The sequence below is a fragment of the Nomascus leucogenys genome, chromosome X (genome assembly GCF_006542625.1).
Source record: "Nomascus leucogenys isolate Asia chromosome X, Asia_NLE_v1, whole genome shotgun sequence".
Lineage (NCBI taxonomy): Eukaryota > Metazoa > Chordata > Mammalia > Primates > Hylobatidae > Nomascus > Nomascus leucogenys.
The window spans coordinates 137935530-137954046 of record NC_044406.1 but is presented as its reverse complement, the minus strand read 5'-3'; the positions used below and the strand labels follow the sequence as shown (position 1 = coordinate 137954046).

Sequence of the window (18517 nt, the reverse complement as noted above, 5' to 3'; positions counted from 1 at the left end):
TGTCAACACGCCATTCAAGGCAGCTAATTTTATTATCATTGTAACACAGCTTCCTGTGCAGGAGTCTCCCTGCCCATGCCTCCTCTTGGGCTGCCTTTGGACTCTCTCCACCACTTTAGTTCTCCCCTATTTAATCTGCTGCCATGCGGTATAAGCTTGGGCAGGCAGGGGCTGTCCTGTCTGCCCTGGAAACGGCTCCCAGGTCCTGCCTAAAGACTAACTCCTGGGGTTGTCACAACAACTAGATGCTGGCTAACAAATAAACAACCAAGGACATGCTTTGTAAAGTATGTGTACAGCGACAGCATGGGGCAGGGGTGTAAAGAAAGACAGATTGGGACTCGCAAGCAAACTTGGGTGGAAAGAATTATTTCCTCTTTGGCCTCATTCAACGAACAGCATAATGACTAACACCAAACGCTTCATTCAGTTCTTGAACCAAAGAGTAAGTTTAACTGCTCCCGTAGCCTTACGTTTTGCATGAAAAGTAGGAAAAGAATGGGCCAATAGAGGTCCTTGGAGGCCTGGTAGGCCCTAAATCCAATGACAAGTGTTCTTATAAGAGACATACAGAGGGGAAAGGCAGGGAGAAGAGGAGGAGGCCATGTGAAGATGGAGGCAGAGGTTAGAGTGATGTGGCTACAAGCCAAGGAACACCTGGAGCCACTAGAAGGTGGAAAAAATGAAGAACGAGTCTCCCCTGGATCCTTCGGAGGGAACACAGCCTTGTCGACACCTTGATTTTGGACTTGTGGCCTCCAGAACTGTGAGAGACACATTTCTGTTTTTCCAAGTCACCCAGTTTGTGGTCATCTGTTACAGCAGACCCAGCAAACTATACAAGTATCCTTTGCAGTGCCGAAATCCAAATAGCAGAGCTGCCAATTCCACAGGTCCCCTTGTATGACTAGCAAAAGCAAGAAGCCTTAGAGCCTATTCCTCTCCTCGTTTGCTAGAGGAGGATGTAGGAGGTGAAAGAAGAAACATGTCTCGCCCCAACGGAGCTGTACTGCTGAAACAATAATCACACAATTCTTTGCAAACCAGCCTCTTGTCAAAACAAAATCTCCTTTGTCTCAAATTATATACCAATTATTTTAAAGTTTGTAAATACTATGACTCAGATAAGAATTTTGGTGACAGCTTAGCTGTTTCTATGGGTTGGAGTACCCAGAGCTAGCCGTGCAAATGAGTCAGATCCCATAGGCAACCCCCGTCCCCCGCCTACTCACCTAAATTCACCATGTGATATATGCTTGGGTTAAAATGTACATTGAGAATAGCTCTGACTGAATAGACATTTCTCCAAAGAAGATCTACTTTAAAGATGGCTAAAAAGCACATGAAAAGATGTTCAACAGGCTGGGCGTGGTGGATCACGCATGTAATCTCAGCACTTTGGGAGGCTGAGGCAGGTGGAACACTTGAGGTCAGGAGTTCGAGACCAGCCTGGCCAACATGGTGAAACCCTGTCTCTACTAAAAATACAAAAATTAGCTGGGCGTGGTGGCACATGCCTGTAATCCCGACTACTCAGGAGGCTGAGGCAGGAGAATCACTTGAACCCGGGAGGCAGAGGTTGCAGTGAGCCAAGATGGCGCCGCCATTGTACTCCAGCCTGGGCGACAGAGCAAGACTCTGTCTCAAAAAAACAAAAAACAAAAAACGATGCTCAACATCACTAATCAATAGGGCAATGCAAATCAAAACCACAGTGAGGTGTCACCTGACACCCATTATTAGGATGGCTATTATCAAAAGCCAGAAAAGAGAAAATAACAAGTGTCAGTGAGGATGTGGAGAACATGGAACCCTCATATATTGTTCATGGGCATGTAAAAGGGTGCCACACTGTGGAAAATAGTATGGCAGCTCCTCAAAAAAATTTAACAGAGGATTACTATAGGATCCAGCAATTTCATGTCTGGGCATATACCCCCAAAAACTAAAAGCAGGGACTTGAACAGAAATTTGTACATCCATGTTCACAGCAGCATTAATCACTACAGCCAAAAGGTAGGAGCAGCAATGTGTCCACTGACAGATGAACAGATAAACAAAATATGGTCTAGCCACACACGGGCATATTTTTCAGCCATAAAAAGGAATGAAGTTCTGAGACATGCGACAACATGCGTGAACCTTGAGAACATTATGGTCAGTGAAATAAGCTAGACACAAAAGGACAAATGCTCTGTGAGTGGGGAGTGACTGCTGATGGCGACAGACTCTCAGTGCTGCAGGAGGAAAAGTTCTGAAAGCGGATGGGGTGATGGTCACTCAACAATGGGAATGCATGTAATGCCACTCAACTGTCCACCTAAATATGGTGAAGACGGTACATTTTCTGTTATGTCTACTTTAGCACACAGACACACAGAAGAACAGCACTGAACTACTGAAAACAAGACTCCAAAGAGCAATGTTTTAGGGGCTGGTGGATTGTTATGGTTCATACATCAGAAGCCTCAAGTCTTTTCCTTTAAAACGTTAGTTATTTGAATCCATTAAAAACCAATACGTGCACCCACGATGTACACTGGGACAAAATCTTAAGCTAAAAATAATCTAGGAAAACAGAGATATGTTGTACTGGTGAAATCCAACCACTTTGCCCCACACCACAGGCCCATGGAAGGACAAAGTTGAGCTGAGTTGCCCCAGCAAAATAAAGGCTAAACTGAAACCTCTAAAGAGATGTGACCTCAGTTCATTTCAAGAGGGCCGAATAGGAACAGCTCCGGTCTGCAGCTCCCAGCGTGATCGACACAGAAGATAGGTGATTTCTGCATTTCCAACGGAGGTACCTGGTTCATCTCATTGGGACTGGTTGGACAGTGGGTGCAGCCCATGGAGGGTGAGCCAAAGCAGGGCACGGCATTGCCTTACCCAGGAAGCACAAGGGGTCAGGGGATTTCCCTTTCCTAGCCAAGGGAAGCTGTGACAGACTGTACCTGGAAAAACGGGACACTCTCGTTCAAATACTGCACTTTTCCCACGGTCTTAGCAACTGGCAGACCAGGAGATTCTCTCCTGTGCCTGGCTCGGTGGGTCCCATGGCCACGGAGCCTTGCTCACTGCTAGTGCAACAGTCTGAGATCCACCTGTGGGGCTGCAGCCTGGCAGGGGGAGGGGCGTCCGCCATTGCTGAGGCTTGAGTAGGTCAACAAAGCGGCTGAGAAGCTAGAACTGGGCAGAGCCCACCACAGCTCAGCAAGGCCTACTGCCTCTACAGACTCCACCTCTGTGGGCAGGGCATAGCTGAACAAAAGGCAGCAGAAACTTCGGCAGACTTAAACGTCCTTGTCTCATAGCTCTTAAGAGAGCAGTAGTTCTCCCAGCATGGCATTTGAGCTCTGAGAAAGGACAGACTGCTCCTCAAGTGGGTCCTTGACCCTCGTGTAGCCTAATTGGAGACACCTCCCAGTAGGGGCTGACAGACACCTTATACAGGCGGGTGCCCCTCTGGCACGAAGCTCCCAGAGGAAGGAGCAGGCAGCAATATTTGCTGTTCTGCAGCCTCCACTGGTGATATCCAGGCAAACAGGGTCTGGAGTGGACCTCCAGCAAACTCCAAAAGACCTGCAGCTGAGGGACGTGACTGTTAGAAGCAAAACTAACAAACAGAAAGGAATAGTATCAACATCAACAAAAAGGACATCCACACCAAAACCCCATCTGTAGGTCACCAACATCAAAGACCAAAGGTAGATAAAAACACAAAGATGGGGAGAAACCAGAGCAGAAAAGCTGAAAATTCTAAAAACCGAGTGCCTCTTCTCCTCCAAAGGATCACAGCTCCTCGCCAGCAACGGAACAAAGCCGGATGGAGAATGACTTTGACAAGTTGACAGAAGTAGGCTTCAGAAGGTCGGTAATAAAAAACTTCTCTGAGCTAAAGGAACATGTTCTAACCCATCGCAAGGAAGCTAAAAACCTTGAAAAAAGGTTAGATGAATGACTAACCAGAATAAACAGTGTAGAGAAGACCTTAAATGACCTGATGGAGCTGAAAAACCATGGCACGAGAACTTCGTGACATATGCACAAGCTTCAATAGCCAATTCAATCAGTTGGAAGAAAGGATATCAGTGATTGAAGATCAAATTAATGAAATAAAGTGAGAAGACAAGGTTAGAGAAAAAAGAGTAAAAAGAAATGAACAAAGCCTCCAAATAACATGGGACTATGTGAAAAGACCACATCTACATTTGATTGGAGTACCTGAAAGTGACAGGGAGAATGGAACCAAGTTGGAAAACACGCTGCAGGATATTATCCAGGAGAACTTCCCCAACCTAGCAAGGCAGGCCAACATTCAAATTTAGGAAATACAGAGAATGCCACAAACATACTCCTCGAGAAGAGCAACTCCAAGACACATAATTGTCAGATTCACCAAAGTTGAAATGAAGGAAAAAATGTAAAGGGCAGCCAGAGAGAAAGGTCGGGTTACCCACAAAGGGAAGCCCATCAGACTAACAGCAGATCCCTCGGCAGAAACCCTACAAGCCAGAAGAGAGTGGGAGCCAATATTCAACACTGTTAAAGAAAAGAATTTTCAACCCAGAATTTCATATCCAGCCAAACTAAGCTTCATAAGTGAAGGAGAAATACAATCCTTTACAGACAAACAAATGCTGAGAGATTTTGTCACCACCAGGCCTGCCTTATAAGAGCTCCTGAAGGAAGCACTAAACATGGAAAGGAACAACTGGTACCAGCCACTGCAAAACCATGCCAAATTGTAAAGACCGTCAATGCTAGGAAGAAACTGCGTCAATTAATGGGCAAAATAACCAGCTAACATCATAATGACAGGATCAAATTCACACTTAACAATATTAACCTTAAATGTAAATGGGCTAAATGCCCCAATTAAAAGACACAGACTGACAAATTGAATAAAGAGTCAAGACCCATCAGTGTGCTGTATTCAGGAGACCCATCTCACATGCAGTGACACACATAGGCTCAAAATAAAGGGATGAAGGAAGATCTACCAAGCAAATGGAAAGCAAAAAAAAAAAAAGAAGAAGTTGCAATCCTAGTCTTTGATAAAACAGACTTTAAACCAACAAAGATCAAAAGAGACAAAGAAGGCCATTACATAATGGTAAAGGGATCAATTCAACAAGAAGAGCTAACTATCCTAAATATATATGCACCCAATACAGGAGCACCCAGATTCATAAAGCAAGTCCTTAGAGACCTACAAAGAGACTTACACTCCCACTCAATAATAATGGGAGACTTTAACACCCCACTGTCAACATTAGACAGATCAACAAGACAGAAGGTTAACAAGGATATCCAGGACTTGAACTCAGCTCTGCACCAAGAGGACCTAATAGACAACTACAGAACTCTCCACCCCAAATCAACAGAACATACACTCTTCTCAGCACCGCGTTGCACTTATTCCAAAATTGACCACATAGTTGGAAGTAAAGCACTCCTCAGTAAATGTAAAAGAACAGAAAGCACAACAAACTGTCTCTCAGACACAGGGCAATCAAATTAGAACTCAGGATTAAGAAACTCACTCAAAACCACACAACTACATGAAAACTGAAAAACCTGCTCCTGAATGACTACTGGGTAAATATCAAAATGAAGGCAGAAATAAAGACGTTCTTTGAAACCAATGAGAACAAACACACAACATACCAGAATCTCTGGAACACATTTAAAGCAGTGTGTAGAGGGAAATTTATAGCATTAAATGCCTACAAGAGAAAGCAGGAAAGATCTAAAATTGACACCCTAACATCACAATTAAAAGAACTAGAGAAGCAGGAGCAAACAAATTCAAAAGCTAGCAGAAGGTAAGAAATAACTAAGATCAGAGCAGAACTGAAGGAGGTAGACACACAAAAAAACCTTCAAAAAAAATCAATGAATCCAGGAGCTGGTTTTTTGAAAAGATCAACAAAACTGATAGACCGCTAGCAAGACTAATAAAGAAGAAAAGAGAGAAGAATCCAATAGACGCAATAAAATATGATAAAGGAGATATCACCACCGATCCCACAGAAATACAAACTACCATCAGAGAATACTATAAACACCTCTATGCAAATAAACTAGAAAATCTAGAAGAAATGGATAAATTCCTGGACACATACATCCTCCCAAGACTAAACCAGGAAGAGGTTGAATCCCTGAACAGACCAGTAACAGGCTCTGAAATTGAGGGAATAATTAATACCCTACCAACTAAAAAAAGTCCAGGACCAGACGGATTCACAGCCGAATTCTGCCAGAGGTACAAGGAGGAGCTGGTACCATTCCTTCTGAAACTATTCCAATGAATAGAAAAAGAGGGAATCCTCCCTAACTCATTTTATGAGGCCAGCATCATCCTGATACCAAAGCCTGGCAGAGACACAACAAAAAAAGAGAATTTTAGACCAATATCCCTGATGACCATCGATGCAAAAATCCTCAATAAAATACTGGCAAACCAAATCCAGCAGCATGCCAAAAAGCTTATCCACCACGATCAAGTCGGCTTCATCCATAGGATGCAAGGCTGGTTCAACATACGCAAATCAATAAACGTAATCCATCACATAAACAGAACCAACGACAAAAACCATATGATCATCTCAATAGATGCAGAAAAGGTCTTCAACAAAATTCAACAGCCCTTCATGCTAAAAACTCTCAATAGACTAGGTACTAATGGGACATATCTCAAAATAATAAGAGCTATTTATGACAAACCCACAGCCAATATAATACTGAATGGGCAAAAGCTAGAAGCATTCCCTTTGAAAACTGGCACAAGACAAGGATGCCCTCTCTCACCACTCCTATTCAAACATAGTGTTGGAAGTTCTGGCCAGGGCAATCAGGCAAGAGAAAGAAATAAAGGGTATTCAATTAGGAAAAGAGGAAGTCAAATTGTCCCTGTTTGCGGATGACATGATTGTATATTTAGAAAACCCTATCGTTTCAGCCCCAAATCTCCTTAAGCAACTTCAGCAAAATCTCAGGATACAAAATTGATGTACAAAAATCACAAGCATTCCTAAATACCAGTAACAGACAAAGAGAGAGCCAAATCATGAGTGAACTCCCATTCACAATTGCTTCAAAGAGAATAAAATACCTAAGAATCCAACTTACAAGGGATGTGAAGGACCTCTTCAAGGAGAACTACAAACCACTGCTCAACGAAATAAAAGAGGACACAAACAAATGGAAGAACATTCCATGCTCATGAATAGGAAGAATCAATATTGTGAAAATGGCCATAATGTCCAAGGTAAATTATAGATTCAATGCCATCACCATCAAGCTACCAATGACTTTCTTCACAGAATTGGAAAAAACTACTTTAAAGTTCATATGGAACCAAAAAAGAGCCCGCATCGCCAAGTCAATCCTAAGCCAAAAGAACAAAGCTGGAGGCATCACACTACCTGACTTCAAACTATACTACAAGGCTACAGTAACCAAAACAGCATGGTACTGGTACCAAAACAGAGATATAGACCAATGGAACAGAACAGAGCCCTCAGAAATAATGCCACATATCTACAACCATCTGATCTTTGACAAACCTGACAAAAACAAGAAATGGGGAAAGGATTCCATATTTAACAAATGGTGCTGGGAAAACTAGCTAGCCATATGTAGAAAGCTGCAACTGGATCCCTTCCTTACACCTTATACAAAAATTAATTCAAGATGGATTAAAGACTTACATGTTAGACCTAAAACCATAAAAACCCTACAAGAAAACCTAGGCAATACCATTGAGGACACAGGCATGGGCAAGGACTTCATGACTAAAACACCAGAAGCAATGGCAACAAAAGCCAAAATAAACAAATGGGATGTAATTAAACTAAAGAGCTTCTGCACATCAAAAGAAACTACCATCAGAGTGAACAGGCAACCTACAGGATGGGAGAAAATTTTTGCAATCTACCCATCTGACAAAGGGCTACTATCCAGAATCTACAAAGAACTGAAGCAAATTTACAAGAAAAACACAAACAACCCCATCAAAAGTGGGCGAAGGATATGAACAGACACTTCTCATAAGAAGACATTTATGCAGCCAACAGACACATGAAAAAATGCTGATCATCACTGGTCATCAGAGAATCGCAAATCAAAACCACAATGAGATACCATCTCACACCAGTTAGAATGGCGATCTTTAAAAAGTCAGGAAACAACAGATACTGGAGAGGATGTGGAGAAATAGGAACACTTTTACACTGTTGGTGGGAGTGCAAATTAGTTCAACCATTGTGGAAGACAGTGTGGCCATTCCTCAAGGATCTAGAACTAGAAATACCATATGAGCCAGCCATCCCATTACTGGGTATATATACCCAAAGGATTATAAATCATGCTACTATAAAGACTCATGCACACATATGTTTATTGCGGCACTATTCACAATAGCAAAGACTTGGAACCAACCCAAATGTCCATCAATGATAGACTAGATTAAGAAAATGTAGCACATATACACCATGGAATACTATGCAGCCATAAAAAAGGATGAGTTCATGTCCTTTGCTGGGATATGGATGAAGCTGGAAACCCTCATTCTCAGCAAACTATCACAAGGACAGAAAACCAAACACCACATGTTCTCACTCATAGGTAGGAACTGAACAATAAGAACACTTGGACACAGGGCAGGGAACATCACACACTGAGGCCTAGGGGGTGGGAGCCTGGGGGAGGGATAGCATTAGGAGAAATACCTAATGTAAATGACGAGTTGATGGGTGCAGCAAACCAAGATGGCACATGTATACCTATGTAACAAACCTGCAGGTTGTGCACATATATCCTAGAACTTAAAGTATAATAATAATTAAAAAAAAAAAAAAAAGAGGTGTGATCTTGTAGCCGCTGGCCTCACTAATCCTAATCTGGGTATTTTCTTCGCCATATCACATCTTGAAAGGGAGGCCTTATGTTTGCTCCTACAGGACTCCTGCTTTGCTGTATTTTCTCTAAGAAACACATCCATAATGAAGTTGTGTGCCGCCTCAGGTGAAGCGAGAAGAGAGAAGTGAGTTAGGCCAACCTCCTCCTTCCTGCTGGGGAACATTCCAACCACTGACTCCTGGAGGGAAAAGGAGAGAACATTCTGTTTCAAACTAGAGAGAGAGATGAGAGCGTCCCCTCCTTCTAAAAAGAAGTGTGACATCTTTGTAAAGGGGAAAGGTTGTCGGAGCCCCACCCTTGCACAAGGTCCAGTGCAGGAAGCTAGAATGTGGCCACTGAGAGCTCATTGCTTCAGTCCATGGGCAGACAATGCCAGGCAAAGTGCCCTTCCCCAAACACCTCAGTAGAGTTTGGCTATCCAAGGAATGCCAAGTAATGTTTCTTAGAACTTTCTTTGGCATCCTGAAATGGGGGCCTAAGCCTTGGGTTATAAAAGAGGATTCCCCTATTTCCCATCACCTCATGCCTCATGCTTGGCCTCCTCTGCAGGACTGGGCCAGATGATCAGATGCAGAGAGAAGGATTGACCTGAGGCGGCACACACCTTCATTATGGATATATTTCTTAGAGAAAATACAGCAAAGCAGGAGTCCTGCAGGAACAACAATAAAGCCTCCTTTTCAGAATTCAAAGATGTGATATGGGAAAGAAAAAACCCAGATTAGGATTAGTGAGGCCAATAGCTTGGAGGTCATTTCTCTTTAGAGGTGTCACTTTAGCCTTGATTATGCTGGGGCAACCAAGCTTGACCTTGTCCTTCCATGGACCTGCGGTGTCCATGTTTCCACCAGTTGTTTGTTTCTCTATTTACTTTTAGGACAAAAAAAAGTTGCCAACTTTTATTTTGTGGTAGACCTCTCAGAAACCCATCAGCATGCTTGTGAGCTTAGCTTACGCTGTTCCTCTGCATGGAATACCTTCTCTGTCCTCTCCACGGTGAGTGCCTCCTCTTCCTTCAAGGCCTAGCTGAACTGCCCCCTCTGTGAAACTTCCTCCCCCTCCCCAGGGAAGGTGAGTCGCTTCCACAGCACCTGTTTCTGCTCTCATCCTCACACTCAGCACCCTGTAGGACACCACGAGCCCCTGGAGGCCCAGCAGACAGCCTGGAATGGAAGATGGGTTTGAGTGAATTATCGTGCTGCTGCTGGCCATGAGGCCTTATCTGTAAAACAGCATCCTTCTTGCCTACCTCAGAGCTACTGTGAGGCTCAAACAAACCCCCAGGGTTAAAGTGGGAGCTGTAACTTGTAAAAGAACCCCCAGGTGTCACCTCATTCATTGATTTCCTCATTCACAAGTTATCAAATGCCAGCCACTACCAGGCAGAAGCTGACAAAGACACACTGCCAACCCTCAAGGAGCCCGCCATCTAGGGTGGGAGACAGGAGCAAGCAAAGAGTCACAGAAGTGCGTTTCCACTCTGATGAGGGCAAGCCCAGAGCACCAATGCAGCCTGCTGGCTCAGCGAAGCCTGCCCCAACTAGGAGATCCCTAAGCTGACTTCAAAAGGCCCCAGAAGAGTGAGTAAAACAGAGGGCATGGTGTCCTGAAAGACATTTCATGGCCAGGGGTGGGAAGGACAAAGTGATGGCACAGAGCCAGCACGTTCTTATAACTGTGACAGGTTGTGTCACAGCAAGTGTGAAGCGAGATCGGGAGCAAAGTTGAGAACATGTGGGGGCTGTGTGCCAAGCTAGGGAGTTACAAGGGGGGAAAGATGGTGGAGCCCCTAGAAGTTGGAAGCAGGAGTGAGTGTTGCGACTGGAAAGATCACCTTGGCTGCAGTGTGGGGAAGAGATTTTGGACAAGTCTAAGGCTCCAGGCATGGTGGGTAGGAGGAATGACAAGAGCAAGTCAGAGACAAGAACTACATTTGACTCTTGAACAATGTGGGGGTTAGGGGCATGGAGCCCCGAAGTCAAAAATCCACATATAACTTTTGACTCACCTAAAACTTCACTAATATAGCTTACTGTTGGCTGGAAGCCTTACCAATAATGTAAACAGTTGATGAACAAATATTTTGTACATTACATGCATTACATACTGTGTCCCAGCAATAAATTAAGCTAGAGAAAAGAAAATGTTACTATGAAATCATAAGGAAGAGAAAATATATTTACTATTCACTGAGTGAAAGTGGATCATCATGGTCTCCATCCTCATGGTCTTCCTGATGAGTAGGCTGAGAAGGAAGATGAGGAGGAGTTGATCTTGCTGCTCAGAGGTGGGAGAGATGAGAAAAAATCTGCCTGTAAGTGGACTCACAGGGTTCAAACCCATGTTGTTCAGGGGTCAACTGTAATATTGCCTGAAGACCTGCTCAACATCAGGCCACTTGACATATAAGTAACTCATCCCATTGACACGCAAAAGTATCCCATCAGGTAGACAGTACTGGTCTCACTCAACAAATGAGAAACAGGCTTAGAGAGGTTAAGCCACTTGCCCAAGGTCACTCAGCCTGCGCAGAACTTGTGTTTGTCCCTTGTACTCTGTCAGGCTTCCGATCTGCAGGCTGACGGAGTGGGAAGCAAGGTATGGAGGGACATTAAGCTAGAAGGGTTAGCAGGGGCAAAACTGGGCAGAGGGCTCACAGGCCAGGCTAAGGAGCCCTTTACAGTCCAGGCTCTGAAGGTTTAAGAGCAGGGACATGCCCTGACCAGGGCCTTCACTACGAAGATTAACCTGGTAGAGCAGGGAGGACTAGCTAGGTGAGAGGTGGGAAAACAGGGGAGCTACTCATCAGTTGTCTGATATGTGCCCCTTCTGTTCTAGGTCCTGGAGTACCAGTAGTGAATACAACAAACATGCCTGCCCTCAGACAGCCTGGCTTCTAGTGGAGGGACTACAAAGAGCAAAATAAACAAGCAAAATATACAGTAGGTCAGAAGGTGATAAGAACTATTGGAAAAAAAAAGTAGAGCAAGGTGAGTGGCTTGTTTGTACTGGGGGCTGCAATACTTAAATAGGGTGCTTAAGAGGAGGCAGGCGGAGAGGACAACTGGGACAAAGATGAGAGGCAGGAGTGTGGCTAGCACATGAGGTTCAACCACAAAGCCAGTGTTCTGGGGCTGGAGTGAGCCAGACGAGAGAAGAGTTGTGGAGCGATGGGAGGGGACACGTCATGCCAAGCTTTGGAGACCATGGTGAGAACTCTGGCTCGTACTACTTGGGGGGATGATGATGACCCAAAAGTTAGGAATCTGTTCACTGCTGAAGAGAGAAGAGGGCAAAGGGCAGCAGCTCCATTTAAAAGGTTCTAATAAGCCTCGGGCCTTTCTCTGGCTGAGAAACTTACTCTCTGCCCTCTGCCTCCCTAGATTACTGCCCCAATGCCTGGAGGAAAAACAGGTGAAGGCTAAAAGCCACGGGGATAGCTAAAGAGGGCAAACTGGACCTCCAGCTCCACTTCTGCAGGTCTATCTCAGTCCACAGCCCTTGCACATGCTCCCTTTTAATTCTCCAAGCATACCTCTCACTTCCAAAACTCCTGTGACACTGCTGATGAGGGCGTCTCGGCCTGGAGTGCTCCTCCTTATCTGCATTGTGTGGGTGTCAAAAAGAGTATATTTTGATGACCTCTCCCCGCCCCTCATGCTCGCTCACATCCCCCTCACTCCTTTCAAATTCCGTTCCCAAAGGCCCCAGTTCACCGTCCTGGGCTGCTTTTAGCCAGGTAAGATCTAAAGTGATCTTCTCTTGGAACCTGGTGTGCGGCCTATACATCTGGGTCAGTCTAGGGGTGCTCTCGAAGGACCACCCTCAAAGAGCGAGCCTCGGCTGGATTCAGTTCCTAGGTCCTAGCCGTCCGACCTCTGCGACAACGCTCAGCACACCCCTTCCCCTCTCCGGGTCTCAGTTGCCCCGTGAGTACAGTTCCTGCTCCAACACGCAAGGTAATCGTCTCTGGCTGCTCTGATGCACTCGGTCCCTAACTCAGCCTTAGGTCAGCCCAGAATGCACCCGACCCGGGCGGCCCCGCAGCTCCTCACCCTCCCGCACTGCCCAGTCGCTGACACAGGGTGGCCTCCAAGGGCAAGGCCACGACTCTTACCCGTCCGTAGGCGCCCCCCTGGCTGGCCTCAGCTCGCAAGCAGGATGCACCCACTGAACTCCAACCCCGGACGGCCACCCTTTACTCCCCTCCCGCGTGAGCCGAGAATCAGCCGAGCTTCCTCCACCTAGAGGATTGGCCCAGCTCGGCGACGGCTCAGCCAATTGGCGCTCACGGCGTGATCTTGCCCAATAAAGACAGGTCTCTGTCGCCAGCATGCCCCTCCCCGCGCTTGGCCTGGGCTTTGCCAAGTTAGTCCCACCCTCTTCGGCCCTGCACCAATAGGGAGAGGCGGCGACGAGCGGACGGCCAATGGGGAGCGGGGCTGTGCGCGCGGCGCAGTGGGAACGGCGCCGAGTCAGTGTACACGTCGGTTGCCTAACAACCGGCAGCGGACTCCTTTGGCTATGGTGAGTGCTGCCGCTCTGTCGCGCCCCACGCCCAGCGGCTGAGCCCTTCCCAGGCCCCAGCTCGGCCACGCCGCCTCTCCTGCGCCTTTCTCGGCTTTAGCGCAGCAGTCCTTCCTTGGAGCTCTTTCTGGGGAGAGTAGGGTACAGACGCTAACCAACCTATTGGGCCTGCGCTTCGCTGCTGCCTCCCCTTCACCCACAACAGGCCCACACCCGCCCCTCGGGCTCCCCTGGCCTTCCCTGATCCCCTCGGTGAACCTCCCTGGGCAAAAAAGACTCGAATCCCTCACAGGCCCCTGACTCTCTCAGACCTTGGCCCCCTGGCCGCCTCATTCTGCCAAAATTTCCACACAGACCTGGGAAAAGGTGTATTGTGTTCTATTAAAATGTTTTTTACAATTTAGGGGCATTCAGGGGATGCTTTAGCTTCTTGGAGAAGGCACGAAGGTGCCAGATGGATTGAGTTTTATTACTCGATACTGACACAATATACATCTTAACAACTTATTAATATTTGGCCAAATCTAGAAGTAACTGGGAAGTCGGAGTACTGGGAGGGGGCATCGTAAGACTGTTTTCGGAACCAGGATCCCCATATTCGGGAAGAGCTGATTATCTCTAGTTATTCACAGTCATCTTCTTGACTAGCTCTCTTTTGGGATGATTTTCAGTTAAGAGGTATCCTTACTGAACAAGTGATCTCCCTGCTTCTAGAAACAACAGTAAAGAAAAGGGAGGGGTAGAAGTTCATGGAAAGATTCATTGTTCTTGCCAGTAAACCCTGTTATCTTTCTTGCTAAGCAAAGCTTTGGAATTGGTTACTATAAATGACTTTAAAAATACATATGGGTGTCTGTAACTATGTTGTGTAAATATGGCCTGTAGGATACATTATTGTGCTTGTGTATTGCATAACATATAAAGGCCTCCAACTTTAAGAAAGCAAACATGGCATCAAGTTCTCAGCGAAAAAGAATGAGCCCTAAGCCTGAGCTTACTGAAGAGCAAAAGCAGGAGATCCGGGAAGCTTTTGATCTTTTCGATGCGGATGGAACTGGCACCATAGATGTTAAAGAACTTAAGGCAAGCTCTGCGCATTCCTGCCGTACTGCCCTTCCTTTCCTCTGCCTCTTCCTTGTCATCTCCCTATCACCTCTCTACCCCTTTTGCCCTCTTCTCCCTGCAGTAAGTAATAGGGGAGATTGTACTGTGCTGTTTTCCTGTCTTTACTTACCTTGAGTATTATTAAATAAAATTGATTGCAAATATCAATTAGATCAATGTTATAGTGTTCCCCAATCATATTAACATGACCACATCAGATGCTGGCTTAATGCTCTCAACACTGTTATTTTTGCTCCTGCTAGTTTAGATGTGCTTATTGAGACGATCCTGTTTTCATTATAGGTGGCAATGAGGGCCCTGGGCTTTGAACCCAAGAAAGAAGAAATTAAGAAAATGATAAGTGAAATTGATAAGGAAGGGACAGGAAAAATGAACTTTGGTGACTTTTTAACTGTGATGACCCAGAAAATGGTAAGTAGCTAAGACAATTAGCATGGTATGGAGCCCCGGTCATCTGCAGAGGCCCATGGCGTCTTCCTGTTAAAACAGGCATGTGACCACAGAGCAGTCCAGGTAGCAGCTGCATCAGGAGGCCTGCCCTCCCATCATGTTACTTTGGGCTCCCAAAACAAGCCCTTGTGCTTCTTTCTCAAGACTTCCAAGCAGATACCTCTTCCCACAGAATTCCAAATCAGTTAGGAAATAGATATGGGATAGGGAGAGATATAGGGATAGGTAGCAAACGTCACCTTGGATGGAGTGCCTGGCTTGCCTGGTGTTTCTTTGAGGCCAAAATGGGCTTCCTGACACTTGTTGCAAGTCTAGACTCGAGTTACATTGTTAAAAAGGAAAGGGTGACCTGACCAGGCAGTGGCAGGGCTACAGGACACGAGTAACCATGGTGTCCCCCTACTCATGTGTTTTATGTTCTACTTGTTAAGTCTGAGAAAGATACCAAAGAAGAAATCCTGAAAGCTTTCAAGCTCTTTGATGATGATGAAACTGGGAAGATTTCGTTCAAAAATCTGAAACGCGTGGCCAAGGAGTTGGGTGAGAACCTGACTGATGAGGAGCTGCAGGTTTGTAATGCATCATACTGGAACTTAAAATTCCCACCTTTGAGCCCTCTGTGACTTTTCCGTTACATTTTCCCTAGTGTGAGCACCTCTTTGAAGGAAAGCCAGTGTACTTTGTCCCTCTGCAGACAACTTAATTCTCCTTTAATAGTCAGACAAACCTATGAACGCTGCTTCCAGAAAAATACACATATGCACAACTTTGCTTACTATTTTAGATTCCAGGAATCCCTCTAATCAAGGTAATCTTCAAGGTCCCTCCCAGGTGATATGTTTGACAAAGTATGAGTTGGTTTTCAAATAACTTTTCAGAAACCAAGCTATTATCAGGAGTAGCATACTGGCATTGGGTGGACTACAATTATCTATTCACATAGATTAAAAGTCTATTGCTTGCCAGGCATAGTGGCTCATGCATATAATCCCAGTACTTTGGGAGGCTGAGGCAGGAGGATCGCTTGTGGCCAGGAATTTGAGACCAGTGTGGGCAGCATAGAGACCCCGTCTCTAAAAAAAAAAAGTCTATTACTTAGTCATCTTTTGGCATTAGTTTATAAATTAACCTGAATCTTTACTGTCATATAGGAAATGATTGATGAAGCCGATCGAGATGGAGATGGAGAGGTCAGTGAGCAAGAGTTCCTGCGCATCATGAAAAAGACCAGCCTCTATTAAGATGAGTGTCTTCTTTTTCTACTGCAAGCACATGTAACTAGATATAGTGCCTGTCATGGTGTGAAATCTGGCTTTTGAGAACACAAACTTTTCCCCCACGGACCTCCCTTTATCACTTTAATAGTGACCTTGAGCCTATTTTAGCCATTTGGAAGTGTTCTTTGATATTACAGTTCTTTGTAAAATGACCTGCGAATTACCCTAATTCTCAAAAACAAGAGCACACTAGCATGAAGAAAAGGATCTTAAAGCTTTGAGCACCTGCCATTTTGCCTTGCGTTGTTTCCCTCTTGTTATGCATTTCCACATATCCACAAACACAGAACGACTTTAGACAAGCACATGTTACACCTGTGTTGCCACAAGCAGTCATTCTTGATGGCTCCAGTTTTTATTTGACACTTGAGTTTAGTTTTCTCTTTTATAAAACCCAGCGAACTCTTGCACTGGCATTTGGATGTGTCTTAATGCTACTTGTTTTGTCTTAAAAATAAAACTTTTCTCAGTTTGAACTTGTGTTCTCTAAGGATGAGTTCTTTAGCTTTGCTTATGAGTTCCTCTTCTCAATTATTGTGTTGAAGGCAGCCTATTAGATACAAAACTCCTTACCACCCTATGGACAGGGAATGAATAATCCTTTGCTACTTTCCTGGTGTGAATTGCATTTTGCCTTGGGAACCTGCTGGTTTGTAAAACTAGCAGAATTTTTATATCACCTAAGCCTAAATGATGCTCTAAAAATAGTTTTGGCAAAGTGTAAGACTGGAAAAGAGTCTTGTTAGTAATTTGTGCTTGAATAAAATGGGGAGAGCCAGGCTAATCCAACACTAGGATGGATTCAGCCAACCTCTCATGAATTTATTTGCTTATGGTGTCTCATCGACTCTTGGAGGTGGGTTGGGCTGAGTGACCCTAGCCAACCATCTTCCTGGCCTTGCAAGGGATTACCTGTGAGAGAAATCCTGGTAGATGACATTAAAGTCTCTGCTCCAGGGTGACAGTGGGGAGACAGAAGGGGTGAGGGAGAATAGAAAATGAACAATGATGGAATGCTCATTTGTTCACATGGAGAGGGAGAAAATAGATTTTCAAACTTCTGGGGGTAGGCTAGTCCTCTGGGGATAGGGTTGCCTGATTTAGCTAATAAAAAGAAAGTCTAGGTAAATTTGCATTTCAGATCAACAATGCACTTTTTTTTAGTATGACTATATCCCATTTGGCTTTTTTGTTTATTCATTGTTGATCTTAAATGCAAATTTACCTAAGCATCCTGTATTGCCCCTGGTCACCCTACCTGGGGAGCACGCTACAGAGGCCGGAAGCCTGGTACTCGGTCTCATGCCTGGACCCTGACATCCTGTAGGACTTGGGGGCCCAGGAATATGAACTTTACCATATCCGCCAGATGAGTCTCATGCTGAGGGACTGCTCCTTAAGAAAAACTTGGGGGAAGAGCCCAGACTAGCCCAAACCCTGGATTCTCATACACATACCCACTTCCTCGTCGGGCAATTTGGGGCAAGCCACTTCTCTAGGTGCCTGGAGTTTCATGTCTGTGTGATGGGGAGAAGAGTTGTGCCTAATCAGAATCACTGGAGGTGAAATACAAACTTACAGAGAGGACCTGGCTTGAAGGTATTCGAGAACAAGAGGATTCAGAAGGGTTCAGTCTTACTCCCATTCTTTTGCTATAGTTAGCACATAAGCTTTGTTGTTAAATGTGGGTCCATGAAGCTTCTATCATTACTGTCCCCAAAGTCTGTTGATAGCATTTCCTAGGAGGATTTGACCTTTGTTGTGTTGTGATTTTCTAATAAGAGGCATATGATTGGATAAAAGACATAATATTGGAAAGGAGTGAAAAGACTGGGCCCTGTCTCCAATTTTACTGTTAACTGTAACCCTGGAAAGACTCTTTTGAAAAAAAGTTAATTAAGCGAGATCATGTCCTTTGCAGGGACATGGATGGAGCTGGAAGCCATTATCCTCAGCAAACTAACCCAGGAACAGAAAACCAAACACCACATGTTCTCACTCGTGAGCGGGAGCAGAACAAAGAGAACACGTAGATACAGGGCACGGAACAATACACACAGGGGCCTGTCAGTGGCAGCAGGGGTGGGGGTGTGGGGGGAGGGAGAGCATCAGGATAAATAGCTAATGCATGTGGGGCTTAACACCTAGGTGATGGGTTGATAGGTGCAGCAAACCACCATGGCACACGTTTACCTACGCAACCAGCACGTCCT

At 45.1% G+C, this 18517-nt stretch overlaps 2 protein-coding genes across 5 annotated transcripts in view; one reads left to right on the top strand and one right to left on the bottom strand.

Moving 5' to 3' along the window:
* Nucleotides 1-13187, bottom strand: part of NSDHL (NAD(P) dependent steroid dehydrogenase-like) — a 38714-nt gene extending 25527 nt beyond the window's left edge. Inside the window, exons 1-3 of one of the 4 annotated variants that reach the window (XM_030807107.1) lie at nucleotides 13043-13128; nucleotides 12461-12527; nucleotides 11109-11202 (exon numbers count right to left, since the gene is read on the bottom strand). The gene's annotated coding sequence lies outside the window, so the exon portion shown is untranslated. Of the gene's footprint in view, nucleotides 1-11108; nucleotides 11315-12460; nucleotides 12528-13042 lie in introns of those variants that run through there. The other 3 variants (XM_003271865.3, XM_030807109.1, XM_030807108.1) reach the window with 3 other exon arrangements.
* A 202-nt stretch (nucleotides 13188-13389) lies between these two features.
* On the top strand, nucleotides 13390-16784 carry CETN2 (centrin 2). Its single transcript, XM_003271887.4, has 5 exons — nucleotides 13390-13452; nucleotides 14377-14535; nucleotides 14860-14988; nucleotides 15459-15596; nucleotides 16179-16784. The coding sequence occupies exons 1-5, from the start codon at nucleotides 13450-13452 to the stop codon at nucleotides 16266-16268; spliced, it is 519 nt and encodes a 172-aa protein (XP_003271935.2). The 5' UTR covers nucleotides 13390-13449; the 3' UTR covers nucleotides 16269-16784.
* The last annotated feature ends 1733 nt before the right edge of the window (nucleotides 16785-18517 follow it).

Bases quoted from the DNA above. Each gene is read 5' to 3' on its own strand.
- CETN2 (XM_003271887.4), top strand. The intron at 14,536-14,859 runs GCAAGCTCTGCG...TTTTCATTATAG, and splicing joins TAGATGTTAAAGAACTTAAG to GTGGCAATGAGGGCCCTGGG. The intron at 15,597-16,178 runs GTTTGTAATGCA...ACTGTCATATAG, and splicing joins TGACTGATGAGGAGCTGCAG to GAAATGATTGATGAAGCCGA.